Genomic DNA, 20,101 nt, shown 5'->3' on the forward strand with positions numbered 1-20,101 from the left:
AAATCACTATAATTAAGTAAACTGTACTAAACAAACTCAATACAACAAGGTATTCAAAAAATATGTTGGTAAAAAAAAATCGATCACCTTACCACAGCTTAAAGAATTACCTACTATATCAACTCTTAGACCCAATGCAACGGAGGAGGATTTCTTAACATAGGACTAATAATGCGGTTGGTTGAGTGACGGCAAAAAAATTTGGCCTCGGCTGACGTGGTTCGCGAATGAACCCACCAAATCAATTTATTTTTACTCCAAAAGAAAAGGAACCATTTTTCGTTTGCTTTACTCGTCGTACTTCTTTCAAGTTTCAACATTAAATTCCTTTTCCCACTTCCAAAGCCCAAACAAATAAAATACTCAACCACTTTCCGTTAAAAAACCAAAAATAAAGAAATTAATTACATAACTTTCCATTAATAAGTAATAAGTAAAGTTTGATTTGAAATTATTATTATATTCTAAATTAATTTTTTATAAAATTAAAATTATTAGTTAAATTGGTCATTTTATATGACTTTATCTTTTTTAAGACGTTAGATGTTTTGTTATTTTACACAAATGTCATATACTTTATAAAATTGATATATCTATTGCGTTTTTGTGAATATCTGACGTTTTTTGTTTACAAAAATACCAATCAATTTATACAAATTGATATATCTATTGTGTTTTTGTGAATATTTGTTGAGACAAACACTATTTTTTTTTTGTATTTTTAAATTTATTTTTGTTATTGTTAAAAAAAAAACAGATCGTATCAGAACGCGTGCAACAGAATATTAATACAAAATAAAATCTAAATGATTGATGCTGGATATTCTTCCCTATATAATTCCGTAACAAGTACCCTTTCCATCGATTAAAATCTTCCTATATAAGTAGGCCAGCGAAAAACCCATAAAGCACCAGATTCTTTTCATTCTTCCTGTCATTCTATATTGTTTTTTCATCAGCTTATTTCAATGGGTGTAGATTTCGATTCCTTTTCAAGCTGTAGCGTCGATCAACAAGGCATGGATGATGCATATATATATATATACATACGCATATATTCTTCCTTCCGAATATAAATTTTTATTTGTTTGTTCGTTTCTTTATACGTGGATTATAAATTAACTGCGTGCAGGAATGGAAAATAACAACCTCAACGTTCTGCAGAAGCATATCATGTTCTTTGATCAGGATAACGATGGGATCATTTATCCCTCGGAAACTTTTCGAGGTCCATTTAATTTAATTGGTTTATATATATTTATATTTATATTTTTTTTTGGAAAAAGCAATTAAATCTGTAATTTTTTTATGCAAGAGTAACACTCCTGTGCAACGGTCTCATTCGTGAGACGGGTCAACCCTATCCATATTTATAATAATAAGTAATACTTTTGACATAAAATGTAATACTTTTTAATGGATAACCCATATAAGAGACCCGTCACACGAATATGACCCGTGCAACGGTTGCATACAAGTGTTTGCCTTTATGCAAAATAATGTCCATGAAAAGACTGAATATTTAGATAAGTTTTGAGGGAGCTGATAATTTTTCATACATTAAATTTGATCGAATATTTAGGTTTTCGAGAGGTTGGGTGTGGGATTTTTCTATCTTCGATGGCTTCTCTGTTAATCAACGTTTCTTTGAGTCGGAAAACAAGACCGGTAACTCTCTAGCTAGCTTGCTCGGTTTTTATTCTACTTATTTTTTTGTTCTTTTATTTGATTTTTATTTATTGACTATTGAGAATAATGATAAAAATAAATATTTAATGATTTGTTGTAAAATGGAAATTATTTAAAGGGTTCAAGTCCCTTTATACTTGTCAAAATCATCTTAATAGAAAGTTGAATTAAATATCTTATGGTGGAAAATGACTATTTGATTGGGTTTGAGAAGATAAGATTAATATTTTAAAAAGGAATTATTCATATGTTTTAAATAGTTTATATTATATATTCATTTTACGAGGCAATTGATCACCTGATTTAACCATATATAAGAACAGAAAACTAAACTCTCATCTTATGAAACAGTCTTGTGAAACTATATCCAATTTTATTAATGAAAAAATATTAATTTTTATGTCAAAATTTTATTTTTCATGAATAATATTCATATAAGAAATTATATACTTGAATGATTTTGTTGGTGGTAGGGTAAACCCTTTTCATTTAAATTCCCGATCGAGGTGAAGAACATTCATTTGGCCAAGCATGGAAGTGATTCTGGTGTGTATGACAAACAAGGAAGGTACGTTTGCAAATTTTACTTATTTTTCTAAGTACACCATGCACACATACATATATATATCCACATATACTATGCAAAAGAATTTTTTGTTCTTTTTGTGTTAATAATCACTATTTAATATTAATGATTGATGGTAGGGCTAAGGTAGTGAGGTAAGTGGTAACCAAACGATGCCATATTGGCTGTAAGTAGACATGTGACGAAACTAGTGGGATGGGGCATTGAATCTCTTTTTGGAGGACTTGGAAAATTATCAATTAAACTCAAATATTTTCTGCGGTAATTCGAGCCGATATGCAACTCCCTATAATCTACTACTAGCCATTAAACAGGGTGGATCGGTCTCATCATCTTGGTAAATAAAAAAATTATCAAATAGTAGGATAATTCGTTCCGATAAACTTAATCAATTTTGATAAATAGCTAATAAATGAGTGTGATTGCCTTGGAAGTTGGAAGTGATGTTAGTTATTCATTTGTCTAGATCTGAGATTTTATCAACAACGGTACGTGGACAAATGATTATGGCTGGCGTATCGTACCGAAATACCGGAATTTTGGCATATCGTACCGAAATTTTTTCGGTATACCGAATTTTTTTTGATATCTATACGGTATCAATATGGATTTTTTTCATACCAAAGTTTCGAAATTTTACTATCGGTATCAGTATGAATTTTTTTCATATCAATATTTGTAGTAAGGTATACCGAAAAATCACTCCAACAAATGACAGCCTCCAGTGCATTTGATAATTTTATTAGGGAAAGTTACAATTTTGATAACATTTATTTTTTTTGTTTGTTTTTAACGATTTCTCCTTCATATTGTTAAATTTCAATATTTGTTACGTATTTTTTCAATTTTTGACAAATTCAATAATTTTTCATAAAAATTAATGAAATGGGGTAATGCATGTGACATTAACATAACTCAACACAATGTTAAAAAATGGACTAAAATTTCAACAAAAAAATATTAAAAATGAAATTTGACGAGAGAGAGAACCAAAATCACCAATATGTATACAAATATATCTATACATCACCAAAATTGGTATTTTCCCTTTATACTATCAGAGTTCTTAGCATTTATCATGAGCAATAATTTATTTATAGAAACCTAAAAATAAACTTTTTTAATACTTATAACAAAATATATATATATGAACACATATATATGATATATATAGCCTCAAAATAAATAAAGTCGATCAGTGATTGTCTTGGTGACTGTTTAATTCAAAGGTTCGTGCCATCTAAGTTCGAGGAGATATTTGCGAAGCATGCAGTTACTCATCCAGATTCCTTGACATCCAAAGAATTGGAAAGTTTCATCAAATCTAAGAGAGAGCCCAAAGATTACGCTGGATGGTATGTATTATCATAAAAACTTTCTGAGATCGTCTCACAAGTTAATTATGTAAAACAAAGTTTCTATTCGATATGACCCATAAAATTAAAAATATTAGTTTTAGATAAAAATGTATTACGGTCCCCCTCTTAAAAGTTAAAATGGTGGAATTGATCAATTTCAGGGTGGCTGCGTATGTAGAATGGAACATTCTATATATGCTTTGCAAGGATAAAAACGGTTTGTTACATAAAGATGTCGTTCGAAATGCATTCGATGGAAGCTTGTTTGAAAAAATGGCCAAGGAAAGAAGCATCAAAGTGGCCAAGTGATTACCAGAACCATGAAACATTACATATTAATATGCACAAATTCCATTTCATGAAGATGAATTAAAGTCAAGTAATTTTATTTGGATAAATTCATGTACTAGTACTTCTTCGTTCTTTTGTCGTGTGATTGAATACTTTCTTGCAAAATTTCGGGGTTTCTTCAAAGTATATATTGTGTAACAAGTACGCGCGTACGTACCTTTGTATTTATCTGTAATTCATAATAATATATATCTTAATTATGGCATTTAATTTGTCCATGAGATGCATTCTTGGAATTTTTAGAAACTTTTTGTGTAATTTTTCTGATCACAAGATGAATAAAAATATAAGGGGCTGACTTTCTAAATGTCATATGAATTTTAGAAAAACAAGTGCAATTCTCTCTTACGTACACTTCCTCGCCTATATTTTTTCCTACACATTTAAATTTAGTGATTATATTTTATATTTACTTACTACTCAAATTAACCACTTTATATCTTTCACTTCTTGCTTTTATTTTAATACAATAATATCTATTATTTATGGAAACATTGAAATATAATAAAAATTACTGCTTTAAATAAATTATATTAATTTTACATAAAAACTATTTAAACTATATACTATATATGATTTTAAATACGTATGTTTATACGTATAGTATATACATTCATAATAGAAAATTAAAAACATTATCTGATTGCAATTTTGAAATTATATTATATTTGATTTTTTAATCTGAATATTTGAGCAATTGATCACACAAGAAGAAGAACCCTAGAAACCAAAATATAGATCAATAATTCAAGGGAAAATAATTTTTTTGGTTCATTAACTTGTCCATGTTTTGGTTTTTGTCCATTAACTTTTTCGATTAGGGTTTTGGTACACTAACTTTGCATTTTCAGTGTTTTTTTTGTCAAATTGCAAACATGTCAACTTCTGCTTGGTCCAAAATGATGACGTGGACCCATCAGAAGCTGAAACGTATGCAGTTGGACCAAAAAACAATGAAAATGCAAAGTTAGTGTACCAAAACCCACATCGAAAAAGTTGCTGGCCCAAAACTCAAAGAAAGTAAAGTTACTGGACTAAAAAACTTATTTTCCCATAATTCAATATTCGTCTGAAAAATAGAAGATATAATGGTTTAGAACACCATAAGCTTATGTCTTTTATTTATTAATTATAATGTTATGATAAAGGAATTTTAGAAATTATATTTTATTTTATATTTATCGAAATAATTTATGGATTAGTATGATTAAAAAAAAACTCGATGATGGAATAAATGATATTAATTTATTTTATTTATTTTGTTTTTTTTTTCATATGTTTGAATTTATCGTGTTTCATCTAAGATAATTTTATTGATCTTAATACATATAAAATAAGCAGTGATAACAGGGAAGTTGAAATTTGATTATATTGTAATTATACTTCAAGAAGAAATTGAAAAATTCGATATCCACACAATCACATAATTATTCTAATATTTTACTATATTAGTTTTTTTTTACTTTTTTTATTATGAATTTTTATACGTATAAACATATGTATTTAAAATCAAATATTATTATAATGTAAATATTTTAAAATAAAATAAATTATTTTTAATCAACAATTTTTACAATACCCCGATATTTCCATAAATACTACATTTTATTGGTTATGATAAAGGTGACAATTTAAATGTCACTACAAGAAAAACGGTCCAAAGACAACGCTTTTTTCGCGTTGTTAATGTCCCCGAAAAAGCATTGTCGTAGCCAGTGTTGTAAAAGATCACGCTCAAAGACAACGCGGAAAAAGCGTTGTGGTTTTCGGAAAAGACAACGCTTAAAAAGCGTTGGCGTTGTGGTATTTTGAAATTACAACGCTTTAGTACACTGAGGAAGCGTTGTCGTAGCTTCAATCCACAACGCTTTATATGCGTTGTGATTTCTACAAACAACAACGCTTTTGCAGCGTTGTCTTTTATACAATCTACAATGCTTTTAAGCGTTGTATTTTCTAGTATACCACAACGCTTAAAAGCGTTGTAGATTGTATAAAAGACAACACTGCAAAAGCGTTGTTGTTTGTAGAAATGACTACGCATAAAAAGCGTTGTAGATTGAAGCTACGACAACGCTTTATCCGTGTAAAAAAGTGTTGTGCTTGGCAGAGGTTGCTTAAAAAATCATTGTGCTTTGTTGTTAATTTGTGCCAAAATAACCAATAAAAAACGTTGTCGTTAAGAACGTTGTTTTCGAATTTTTTTTTCAAATTTAAATTTCTATATAAATAACACTATTAAAATACATGAAATTGCAAATCTGTGGCAAAATATTCTCATAAAAAAGTATAGAGTTATTGTGCTGCAATATATTTAAATTGCAAGGTATCAACAAGCATTTAACGCTAGCTATCCCCACAAAGATGGTGCTGCAATATTGAAAGAAAATTGTTCCTAACAATGCAATTTTTCTGAATGCGACCACAGTTAGCGACGATCTCCGCCACCAGTAAGAACCAGACGACTGAAATACAACATTAGATAACACATGTTAAATATAACACATCATATCAAACCATATAAATCTAACCATAAATTTATAAATGACAACACAGTGGAAGCATATCAAACATCATGAAACAGAAAATAGACTAACAAATGTAAACCTCATAACATGGGCTGCTTTTTTATGTAAATTTACAGTTCATCACACATTAATAAAATTTTTACATTTTATTATTGGGATTATTATCGGACCCTTTAGTCAATCATGACCAAAAACAAGAAGAAACTCAATGATGATTCAAAAGATAAGCCTGCTGCAGGCCTGTCCAAAGAGACCATGTTCTTCAAATCATACACAAATATATAAATATACATATAAAACTGGTGCTGGAACATTAATTATAGCAAAGTCACATGAAGTTTTTCACGCTGTTAATGATGTTAACTTCCTTTGCAAACAAATATTATAAATCTTTGCAAAGCCCATATATCTCATATTCATCAGTTCATATATATCATATATCATTTGTATATGCATGCGCAGCAACTCATGATTATTAATTCTCTATATTTCAGAGCTAGCCACTCCACATGCACATATATACTCGAGCATGATCGAACAAGGATACATATATAAACATATAAATTTTGGTTATATCTTGAAACTATAGATTAAATCGTTATTCGCATTCAAATTATGATGTCTCCCGGTCTCTTATTTTTGTGTATAAACACTTGTACATATACTTTTTGACCTTAAGCCTACACACAGATTGACTTGAAAAAGCTAATTTCCTTTATTTCCTAGGATACCAAATTCTTGTACATATCTTTTTTTAACAGTAACTTCATGTGGCGAGAAACAGTAACATACAATTTACAGTTCATCACACATTATCCATTTCAATTTATGTTAGAAAAATTAAAACTTTTATAATTAATGGGGTAGTTCAGCCTTTAAATCTCAGTATCCATCATGGTCTCTTTGTAATTCCTTTCTCTGTGGAAAAAGAGAAGGAAGACTGAAACTTCCCAAGTCTAGAACTAATCGTGGAACCAAAAATCATGGCAAGTTGGCAACAAATGCTTCTAACAGGTAGTGGAACTTCAACTATGAGGTGGGCTGCTGTGAGTGATCAGTGTCAAGTTTTTGGATTATGTGGAAATATGGGGATATGCAGTTGCATTAATTAATTCAATGCATCCATGCATTATGATAGCTGTTGCATTATTCAAGACACAAAATACATGTGCATACCTATTCATAAATGTGTTCTTGTATACATTCTGTCAACTCTGAAAGCACCTCTTTAATTTCTTCTAACGAGTACTCACCTTTTGAGAACTGTCACATATATTATGTTAATAAAAAATCATATAACAATAACTTTGCAAATTTAAAACAATTTAGTTGTAATTATTTGAGTTAAGAAAGATTACTAATGATCGTGAAACGTTCTCGATATTCTCAACTTCTTGAATAATTTGTCTCATATATCTCATCACATAAAGACCACATTGTTTTGCATCTGGCTGCCAAGGACCCTATGGTAGTAGAGAAAAATTTTTGGTGACAAATTTAGATATTTAAACATAATATATTAAACATAAATTATGCATACCTGTACTACTACCCACATAGCATTCTTTCTACCCTTCCTTCCTTTGTTTGAGTTAAACAATTGCAAGACCCTTCAATATACTTGATATATGAGTTTTTGTATGAGTGAAATAAATATTTGATAAAAATAAATAAATATGAACTCACATTTCAACTACATATTTCCAATCATCATCACGAATGCGGTGACTTAAGGAATCCAACACATAAATAACATCCTTGTATGGTTGAATAACAGTGAGAATCCAATGATAGCTACGCAAAAAAAACATAATTAGTGCTTCTAATTCAATAAATAATCGAAATAAAGCAGCCAAATTGATATTTAAATTTTTACTTACCCGATATTACATGGCGCCAAAACTAGTTGATCAACCGATGCATCACTCAGTCTATCTACTAAAGCACTCGCCCTTTGGTTCAACCTTTCAAGCTTACTCTTTTTGTCGTGTGTAGTTTCTCCCATATCCTAGATTCTGTGTGGATTCACAAATCTGAATTTTCCTTCCTTGTTATCTCCCAAATTTTTTTTGTAAAGATACCTTTCATTGTAAATATAATAAAATAAAAATGAATGTAAGCACAAATATGAAGTTGATGTATTACTTAGCTTAAAACCAAAAAACTTACCATATATAGGCAATTACACAATTGCCTGATATTGGCCCAACATGATACAAACCATCAATGTCCTCACAGTGCAAAATAATTACACAATCATCATCGAACACCTCACGATCTAAACGCAGTGATATAAATCTTTCTTCACCCAAAGCATGCTTGCTATAACAATACATCATATGTAGTGACATTGGGACAGAAGGTGACACAACATGTTTATCTTTGGGTGGTGCCAAATCCTTCTTTCGAGGCTTCTATTAATTGTAAATACATACAAGTTAGATAGGTTGAATAATGAATAAAAATTACAATATCACATATACCTTATCTTGCTCCACTATCAAGTGTTGTGGTCAAGCCACATGGGTTCCAAGAGCATCACCCACTACTTCACATTCATTTGCAATAGGAAATGAAAAAGGCGCTGATTTATCAACTACTACATCAATAGAGACTCGGTAGCAATTCTTTGGTAATGGAACCCCATGAAGCAACTTTTGAGGATCAACACAAATAATTGTACCATAAGCAACAATATTTGTGCTAGATTCCAAAGTTAATGCAGCTGATTTACCCTAAAAAAGACAAATAGACATGTCAATAAGTTTTATTACATCTATTTAATATGACTCAAACTACTGTCATACCTGTAAAGCATCGGCTTTGCTCAAAATTAGCATGTCTTCATAATCATTATCTTCCATCTTGGCTTGGTTAACTTGATTTTTCACTGAGCAACTGCCTTTGTCATCCATTAAAATGTCGCGTGCACCCATGTTATGCATCATTTCCTCAAGTCTTTGTAAACGTGCACCTTGTTCTGAAATTATTCTATTTGCTTCCATCAACTTCCTTTCATGCTCCTCGAGTATATCTGTGGGAACTCCACTGCTCTTCAATGTTCTGCCAACATTGAAATATAAGGTTGGAGTGACATGACCTCCAATCCCCCTCACACGCCCATCATATTCTTTGGTCTCAAGTGCTTTTGTAAGGATATCCTCTTTTGTCCCTTCAATTCTCAGCACACCATCTCTTTTTTGTTGGATATAATCATCCTTTCATGCAAATTAAAAGAATAATTACTAAAACAATTGTCATTTCAAAAAGAATGCTGATTTTCTAAAATGTGAATTCACTTACAATCTTTTGTACTCTTTGCGTCAAATCCTCCCCTTCAAAGTCTCCTGCTTTGTTGGCTCGTCCTTTCTTCCACATAATAGCCCTGTTAATGTCATCATCGTCACCTAATTCAGTCGCCTACAAGTAAGAAAAATACAGTAACACATTTGAATAAATTGTATGTGAATAATTTGGATGGTTTGTAAAGAAATACTTACTATTTCAGACGCAAATCGTGCATATCCCTTGCGTGAAAGCCGATGAGGATATACGTTTTGTTTTCTTCTATCTTTTTGTTGCTCACTTTGTTTCTAGTCATTTCAAATATGCGACAAATCAAATTTGAATAATAGTTAAAGAATGAATTTTGGTTGATTATGTACAAATTATAAATAATAAAGAATCTTACAATGAAGTCTCCAGACATACGACTGATGACAAACGCACTCCAATCATCTTTTGGTATACCATGACCAGCATACAACTCCTCAGGTTTATCAAGCTTGCCTAAAATAAACGTCTGAGTAAGATGGGCTTTGTATTGACGCCACTTACTGTTTGCTGATCTCAAACATCCCTTCTTCCACTTTGCGTCAACATTATATGACAACTACAAATAACAAAAGCGGGAATACATTAGAAAGATTTAATAACATAATAATATTAAATATATCCTATATTTTAATACATGATAAATTACTTACATTAACCGAATCCCATATCAATTCTTTAACATCTATTGGAACTTGCTTCCATGTCTTGTAAGAAATCTTGACCTTTTTCCGTGCAACCACGCCAATGTAACTCTGCATTCCAATAGCAGCTTCTCCAACTGGCTGTCCCAGTTTGTTGAATGCAACATCCTTTTTAATTCCTTTAACTCTTTGTATTGCAAGACTATCCATTTTTGTGCGACCTCTAGGAGTTCTAGTGGTGTCGGTGTCAGCAGAATCCAACCCAGTGTTACCACACACCAACTCTCTCTAGTGGCAGCATATTCTACTTTCTCTTTACCCTTGCCCAACTTTGCGTCTTCTATAGTGGCAGCATATTCTACTTTCTCTTTGCCCTTTCCCATTTTTGCTTCTTTCACTAATATTTATTGTTTGCAATTGTAGAGGGCAGAACCAACTTCACTAAATCTGATTCTGGAAAAAATTTAATCTGCCATTAGCAAAGTGAGTGATTCTAACAAAAATTTTTAACAAGACTGAAGTTAATAGAATCTAATTTGTTTGATTGCTGAATTGAGAGCCACAATATCAACATTGAGGCACTAAACAAAATAATTTGTTTGATTGCTAAATTGAGAGCCACTGTATATGCAATTGAACAATCTTAGAGAAACCTCTAAATTTCTTATCATGAATTATCAAATTCTCGGTCACTAAGAACAAGACTGAGGCTGAGAAATGTCCATGGGATCGAAAAACTCAAACAATGTTGGAAACTCTAACACTTCTATTCCTAAATTATGATGCATACATGAAGAGAAAAGTGCAGAGACAATGTCATTAGCAATTTAAAATTAACACTTCTCATGAACACCATTAGATGTTCACAACCAAAAACCTGCATCAAGAGGTATTATACTGTTATACAAGTTCTACTTTGTGTCATAACTTATTCCTGTTTTCATGAAGGTGTACATAACTTAAAAAACAGAATGCCAGTAGTATGGAAACCTGCTGTTGTGAAATTTCCTCGCAAGCGTACGAGTGTCAAGTTTTAATATAGTGATAAAATCAAGTATCGATCCCTCAGGGAGTCAAATGAAAATAATAGTGCTTGTAATTAGAATAGTCCAAACTTTATCTAGAAAATCAATAATCAAGAATTTTGCAATTAAAATAAATAATCAGTTGATTTTAGATAGCACGCAAACAACTTTCAGGAATAATCAATCAGAGAAAATGGTCTAGAGGTATAGATTTCACCTGGTTTCAACAACAATCAATCCTAATTAATTAATCTTCATGAATTTCAGTCAATTAATAGCCAAGAACACTTATGTGTATTATTCCCTCTTCCGAGTGCCGAATAAAATATATCAACTACAATTCAATTCCAATATCCCTATTAAGAATCTACTTGCAGTGATCAATTCAAAACTATGTTCTCTTTAAAAGCTCTGTTAAAGTTATAAGCTCTCCCGAGTCAGATAAACAATTAACAGTGTATTTTCCAATGATCCTATTCAAAATCTCCTCTCCCGAGTGCCAGATTTCAAATAAATATTACAAATCAATTATTGATCAGATAATTGAAAAGACAATTAATTCTAGAAAAAACAATTAATCTAGAAGAAATTCAATCCAATAAAATCAAGAATTCAAGAAAGTGTCTACACCAGGTTCCATCCGACCTCTAGACTCTAAAAAATTAGTTCATAATAAAATTCTGAAAACAATAAATAATAAATCCAAACATGTTCAGAATTAAATAAAAGATAAAAACAAATCCGTCGTCGACGCCGTGTCCGGTCGATCAAACTCCGTCTTCGTTCTTCACGATGAAGCTTCCAAAATAAAATAAAAGTCACGATCAAATCTCTGATTCCTCAGTAATTGTTGTGGCGGCTCCCCCTCTTAGTCTGATGAAAAATTGCCTTTTATATCGTCTCCCAAAAGCCCACTTAAAAGCCCACAAAATATAAAAGTTTCCTTCCGATTAAAATTTCCAAACGCTGAAGCTTGCGACACGCGGGCGCCCCAAAGATCAGGCGAGCGTGCATAGGGCTCTGGCTCAAATCTTCACTCTTCAATGAACAAGCGCGTTAGCGCCTTCTCTTCTCTTCATTAGCGCTAAAGTTAGCGCTAAAACAAGGCCCAATATGAAAGCCCAATTTCATTTCCCGTTTCTTTCTTCTTCTCTGACTTCTTTCTTCTTTCCTCTCTTATTCTTTTAATTTTTTTCTCTCAAATCTCATTTTTCTCATTTTTCCTCCTTTTCCACATAAATTCCATAATTTCCTACAAACACAAAAACAACAAAATACCCACATAAATCTGCTCAAAATAAGCAATTAACAATTAAAAGTATATATAAATTAAGTGTATAAAATACACTTATCAAATACCCTCAAACTTAGACTTTTGCTAGTCCCGAGCAAAACTAATAAATTCCAAAAACTCATTTTATCAAACCAACAAGAATAGTCAAGAAATATTATGGAATAATGGCCTCAACAATGATTTCAAAAATATCAAATCCAAATCATATCCAACCTACTAACACTTAAAAGTTTTAGCCAATCACAAAATAATAACCGCATAAACTCACAATCTCCGCAACTCAAGTTCAAAACACCATTCTCCAAATTCAATTCAAACATTCATAGATCATGAGGTCTTTTCAAGGTAGCTAGGGATCAAAAATAGGATAATTATAAAAAACGCTCACAATCAGGTAAATGCAACGAATAATAGTGTGTGCGTGTTTCGATCAAAATTCTAATCATTAAAAGCATCAATCAACAGTCCATATGCTAAATTCTCGCAACTCTTCTCTACTAGTATATTGGGCAACTGAGACTCGGTCAATAGGACTTATTCAGCTTATAATGTAAGGCCTGACTCATGGCTACAAATGAAGGATAAGAATTCAAAATAAGGAGTAATTCATATTATCAAACTCAATTACGACTCCTTTTTCATTCACAATTTCACTTCTATTTTAATTCACTTCATTTCTCAACTTTTTCACAACTCTTCTTTTCAGAATTTTTTTTTCTTTCTTTCACAACTTTTTCAACCACATTTTTCAACTCTTTTTTCTACTACCTTTTTTTTTTCAATCTTTTCAATTCATCCACCACACCAATCCTTTTTCTCACAAATAAAACTAGGAGCATACAACATTTTAGCATTCAAATTACTTCCTTAAAGGTAGGAAATAGTGTATAGGCTATTCAGGTAGTCAATGTAGGACCTTGAAATAATGACGAATGGAGGTATAATCACACGTTTACATGCATGTCATTCGATTTTCAATAAAGCTCAAACAAGGTACTAGGGATAAAATAGTAATAGGTAGCTTGAAAGGCTCAAACGAATTCAGAAAAATCGCCTAAATCATTTCTAATCTCAGTTTTGCCTGTATTTCGCCTCGAAGAGTGTCCAAACTAGTTCTAGACAAGTCTCAATCCATAATTAAATCATACAAATTCAATCAGTGCAGAAAAAGAATAATCATCAGCAGTTAAAGATGATTTTCACAACAAATTCAGAATTTTCGTACCTCAAAGTACTAATATACGTGTAGCTCAAACGGGCAACTAAGGATAAATTCAATGAAAATTAGGCCCAAAAAATTTCAAACAATGCCTCAATCATATCTATGTCTGTATGTCTCAAAAATCAGATTCAAGCATTAATCACAGCGTATATAGGAAATTGTTCATCTAATTGGTTCCATATTTTCAAAAATATTTGTTAGATAAGTGGACAATCATGGATTTCAGTTATAGCAAAAAAATATTTTTCTTCAGCCATGCATCCATATATTTCTCAACTTCGTTTCAACTTCACTAACAAAAACAACAATTAAAAATTTTATCTATAAAGCACACAATAAAATTCAACTATTCAAATATCAACCAAACAACCAAACAACTAAATCAAATACTAATTCTCCCCCCCAAACTTAATGTAATCATTGTCCCTAATGATTAAAAACAATAAAAAGAACAAGGGACTCATACCTTCGACACCGAGCATCAGGACTCGGCGTCATCATCATCATCTCCATGGAACGAAGGTGCAGCAGCAGCAGTATCATTAGAATACCACTGCGGAGGAGCTGGATAAGGCACAACAGTGGGCGGATAATTCTGGGCAAGAGCGGCAGTGAAGTCATGCATATATGTCATGTGTGCTCGCATCATCTTCCACTGCTTCTTCATCTGAGAAAGCACGGCCGTAGAATCATCACGAGTAGAATACTCAGTGGCCGAATGCGTCGGTAGTGACATAGGTCCTTCCAAATGGGAAGGTGCTGGCTCAAAGTGTGGTAGTGGCTCCGATGGTTGCGGTGGTTCAGCTGACTGTTCAGAAGTACTGGCTGCTTTCTTCTTCTTGTCCCGTCTCAATGCACCAGTAATTCTTATAGGACCTCGAATTGGAAGAATCTGCTCCGTATCATCCCACACAACACCAGCTAACCGGCAAAGTTGAGTAATCAAAGACGAGTGAGGTAAACTGATAGTCGAGGAACCCCTAACTGCAGCAATAATAGACTCCTGAATTACTCTCCCAGCATCAACGGATTTCCCTGTCACAATGCAGTACACCAGTCCAGCTCTAACCTTAGTCACATCGGATGTATGCCCAGATGGCAACATCCTGGCAGCCACAAACTCATGCCAATTATTCGCTTCTCGTCGAAGAAATATGGATGGAAATGTAACAACTTCATCCTTCGCATTCTTCTTCCATTCCGCTCCATCCTCACACAAGTTCTGAAGTACAATGTTATCTGGATATGACTGATTCTTGAATACCTCATACTCATCATCTGCAATGTCCAAATCTGGCATTTCATAAAGGCTGTTAATTGTACTCTTATGAAAAGACACCAATTTTCCTCGAACTCGAACTTTCAGATTCACGTCTTTGACCATCAAATTTGCATAAAACTCATGAATCAATGATATAACAGCATCTGGTGGACTCCTAAAAAATGTCTCCCAACCTCTTCTCTTAGCTTCAATTAACGCCGGTGCACTATGCTCTCTCAAACTCATTCCCTTTCTTTGTGCATCCCTCGCTCCATTACATCAAAACAATACTCCTCTGCTGTGGCATTCCAAAATCTATGTCTATCATATGAAGCAGCAGAGGACGAAGAAATTGCTCCTTTCCCTTTGGTTTTCGGTGGCATTGTAACTCAATACTTCAACTCAATTCAAATCAAATGCCTCAAATAATGCAATAAACTCCCAACAATTCCAGCAACCAACGTTCAAATATAACCCAAGCAATTCAACAAACACTTGGTAGACACTAATACAATGATATAGAATTTCACTGCATCAAACGTACTCCACTCCACAACTCAGACAACCCAATAGCCTCAAATCACAACATTTATCAAAAATCAAATGTAAGAGATAAAATTTCAGCTTTTGTACCGTTCACGAATTCTTCAAATTCCCAGAAACAAGCGTAGATGGAGCAAGACCAATTCTGAGAATCTCTGCCTTGTAATTAAGATCACAATCCTTGAGCTGATGATATTTTGTTGAGTAGAAGATTTACGATGATCATGCCCTTGCGTGAGATTTAAATATGGACTCGAACGGGGGACCGTGATTTAAGTCTGGGAGGAGTCGACTCTGAAGTGGGCTTTTAAACTCTTGAAGTAATGCGTGCGCGTGCGCGATAGCGCTATTCAATCGCGCGTTAGCGCTTGATGTTGCGCTAGTGAAGAGCGCGATAGCGCCTGATTTGGAGGGGTGAAGGAGCGCGTTAGCGCTTGGTGCAGAGCCTTAGACTGCGCGATAGCGCTTAATTCTAGCGCGGTTGGGGAGCTTGGAGCGCGTTAGCGCTTAGTGAGGCGCTAATGGGAAGGGCGATAACTCTATCTCTAGCGCTGATGGGGAGATGGAGGAGCGATAGCGTAGGTGGGAGAGCAGTTGGTGGATGGGGGTTGCGCGTTAGCTCATGGTTCTGCACTTAAGGATGCGTAGAGGTGAGGCGGGCGCGCATGAACCTCTGTTTTCAACTCCCAAATCTTGAGCGGACGCCTCCAATCTTGGGCGAGCGCCCATAATGCGCTGCAAGAAGACCAAAATCCTGAAAAATAATTCAACAATTTTAAAATTAGGCCTCCAAAATTATCAACAATAATTCAAAAATCATAAAATTAACTAATGAGCAAAAAATAAAAATAAAAAAAAATTAACGCAGAAATTTAAATAAATAAAAAAATTAAAATAAATAAAAAATTAAAGCAAAAATTTTGGGTTGCCTCCCAAAAAGCACTTGGTTTAGAGTCGCCAGCCCGAATCTCAAAGTATTAAGTCTTCCCTTTCTCTTTCATGCGCCAAATAAATTTCACGAACCGCCTTTTAAATTTTACTTTTTTCGTGGCCTTCTTTGGTGGTTTTGGCGCTCTCTCATTCGATGAATCAACCGCAATGTCGGCTTTTGAACGACCCTCCAACTTCATAACCGGTTCAATTAAGCATAAATGTTCGATGGATGGATTAGGTGCTTCCGTAAATAAGTTGAAGATTACTCGTTCGCACTCTACACCCATTGACAACTCCCCTTTCATCACTTCAATTTTTGCATCCGCCGTGGCCAAGAATGGTCTCCCAAAAATGAGCGGAGCACCATGATCTGCTTCTATATCCAATACCACAAAATCCGCTGGAAAGATGAATTTATCCACCTTGACTAGAACATCTTCAACAATTCCTAGTGGATATTTAATGCTCCGATCCGCCAATTGCAATGAAATCTTAGTCGATTTCATGTCTCCCAACTCCAAGGCCCTGTAAATAGATAATGGAATTAAATTAATACTGGCCCCTAAATCACAAAGTGCATTATTAAAATGAGAACCACCAATAGAACAAGGAATAGTAAAACTCCCTGGATCCTTAAGTTTCTGTGGCATCTTCTTTTGTAGCACTGCACTGCACTCTTCCGTCAGATTGACCACCTCGTTCTCTAGCAGTCTCCTTTTCTTGGACATCATCTCCTTGATAAATTTCGCGTAGTTCGGCATTTGCTCCAAAGCATCAGCAAAGGGGATGTTGATGTGAATTTTCTTGAAAATCTCCAAGAATTTGGAGAACTGCTCGTCCAATGCTTTCTTCTTGAACTTTTGCGGGTAGGGAAGTGGAGGCTTATACATCGGTTTTGGCTCCTTCTCCTCAACTTTTTCCTCAATTTTCTTCTCTTCAACAGCAGGTTCTTGAATTTCAACTTCTTTTCCACTTCTCAACTCTATGGAATTGCACTGCTCCTTGGGATTTACCTCAGTATTGCTACGGAACTGGCCGCGGTTGTTGTCTTTCAGTGCGTTCGCCAACTGCCCTATGCTGGTTTCCATGGATTGCAACACAGCACCCATGTTGGTCATGTGCGTCTCCAAACTGTCAAGTCGAGACTCAGTTCTTGCCATCCTCTTACCTGATTCCTGCACAAAGGTACTAACCACATCCTTCAAAGACAACTTACCATCACCCTTATTAGTATTGTTAGTATAAGAAAAATCTTCATGATTTCGAAAATTATGGTGAAAGGTATTGGAAATAGGATTACCTTTGTACGCTCCATAACCTCGGTAGCCATTTGGATTTATATAATTGACTTGCTCTATAGCCGGTGATCCTTCAACTCCATTTGAATCTGCCACATTAATTTTATTCAAAGAAGCTACCTGTGTAGTCAGTGCAGATAATTGAGCAGTGATGGACGTGAGAGGATCCACTGCATACACTCCAGCCGGCTTCTTTACTCCTATACGCTCAGATGGCCATTGGAAACTATTGACCGTCATCTCCTCCAACATATCATAAGCCTGAACATGATCCTTCGCAAATATAGTACCTCCAGCCGCTGAGTCCACATTCATTCTTGTAGGCGCATTCAGTCCGTTGTAAAACCACTCATTCTGTTCCCAATCTGCAAAATTGTGGTTAGGACAACGTCTTAATAATTCTTTATACCTTTCCCATGCCTCGTAAAGCTGTTCAGAGTCCATCTGCCTGAAAGTATTGATCTCAATCTTCAGTTGGGTGGTTTTGGCAGGTGGAAAATATTTCGCAAGAAATTTTTCTGCCATCCCCTCCCAAGTAGTGATGCTTCCAAGCGGCAATGATTGCAACCAACTTCTGGCTTGATCCCTGAGAGAAAACGGAAACAAGCGTAAGCGTATAGTATCCTCAGACACACCATTAATTTTTACCGTAACCACTCAATCTGTTCCCAATCTGCAAAATTGTGGTTAGGACAACGTCTTAATAATTCTTTATACCTTTCCCACGCCTCGTAAAGCTGTTCAGAGTCCATCTGCCTGAAAGTACTGATCTCAATCTTCAGTTGGGTGGTTTTGGCAGGTGGAAAATATTTCGCAAGAAATTTTTCTGCCATCCCCTCCCAAGTAGTGATGCTTCCAAGCGGCAATGATTGCAACCAACTTCTGGCTTGATCCCTGAGAGAAAACGGAAACAAGCGTAAGCGTATAGTATCCTCAGACACACCATTAATTTTTACCGTATCGGTTATCTCCAAAAAGGTGCGTAGGTGTAGATAAGGATCGGCAGTGGTGCTCCCATTAAATTGGTTCTGTTGAACCATGTTGATCAATGCAGGCTTCAGCTCAAAATTGTTTGCATTGATAGTTCCTCGAGCGATTCCAGAATAGTGAGCCTGGATCGTCGGTCTGAAGTGATCTCTAATAGGCACTAGGGGAGCTTGGTTTGCTTCTTGTTCAGCCATTCTTTCAAGTTCTTCTCTTCTAGCTCGTCTTAAAGCACGTGCAGTATGCTCGATCTTCGGATCAAACAGTAGAGAATTAGCACTTTGAGATCGTTGCATAGACTGCAATTAAAAGATAAGAAAAAATTAATTAGTAACTTAAAATAAAAAACTCTAAATTAAAATCTAGACTAATTGGTAACAAGACTAAAAATAATCAAAATTTACTCCCCGGCAACGGCGCCAAAAACTTGTTGTGAAATTTCCTCGCAAGCGTACGAGTGTCAAGTTTTAATATAGTGATAAAATCAAGTATCGATCCCTCAGGGAGTAAAATGAAAATAATAGTGCTTGTAATTAGAATAGTCCAAAATTTATCTAGAAAATCAATAATCAAGAATTTTGCAATTAAAATAAATAATCAGTTGATTTTAGATAGCACGCAAACAACTTTCAGGAATAATCAATCAGAGAAAATGGTCTAGAGGTATAGATTTCACCTGGTTTCAACAACAATCAATCATAATTAATTAATCTTCATGAATTTCAGTCAATTAATAGCCAAGAACACTTACGTGTATTATTCCCTCTCCCGAGTGCCGAATAAAATATATCAACTACAATTCAATTCCAATATCTCTATTAAGAATCTACTTGCAGTGATCAATTCAAAACTATGTTCTCTTTAAAAGCTCTGTTAAAGTTATAAGCTCTCCCGAGTCAGATAAACAATTAACAGTATATTTTCCAATGGTCCTATTCAAAATCTCCTCTCCCGAGTGCCAGATTTCAAATAAATATTACAAATCAATTATTGATCAGATAATTGAAAAGACAATCAATTCTAGAAAAAACAATTAATCTAGAAGAAATTCA

General features: G+C 34.0%; 1 protein-coding gene across 1 annotated transcript; it reads left to right on the forward strand.

Moving 5' to 3' along the window:
- The first annotated feature begins 865 nt into the window (after window positions 1-865).
- Window positions 866-4,204, forward strand: LOC140882524 (probable peroxygenase 4). Its single transcript, XM_073288580.1, has 6 exons — window positions 866-1,017; window positions 1,133-1,228; window positions 1,583-1,668; window positions 2,163-2,257; window positions 3,505-3,630; window positions 3,795-4,204. The coding sequence occupies exons 1-6, from the start codon at window positions 969-971 to the stop codon at window positions 3,940-3,942; spliced, it is 600 nt and encodes a 199-aa protein (XP_073144681.1). The 5' UTR covers window positions 866-968; the 3' UTR covers window positions 3,943-4,204.
- The last annotated feature ends 15,897 nt before the right edge of the window (window positions 4,205-20,101 follow it).

This window comes from Henckelia pumila, chromosome 2, assembly GCF_033568475.1.
Source record: "Henckelia pumila isolate YLH828 chromosome 2, ASM3356847v2, whole genome shotgun sequence".
In the NCBI taxonomy this organism is placed as follows: Eukaryota; Viridiplantae; Streptophyta; class Magnoliopsida; order Lamiales; family Gesneriaceae; genus Henckelia; species Henckelia pumila.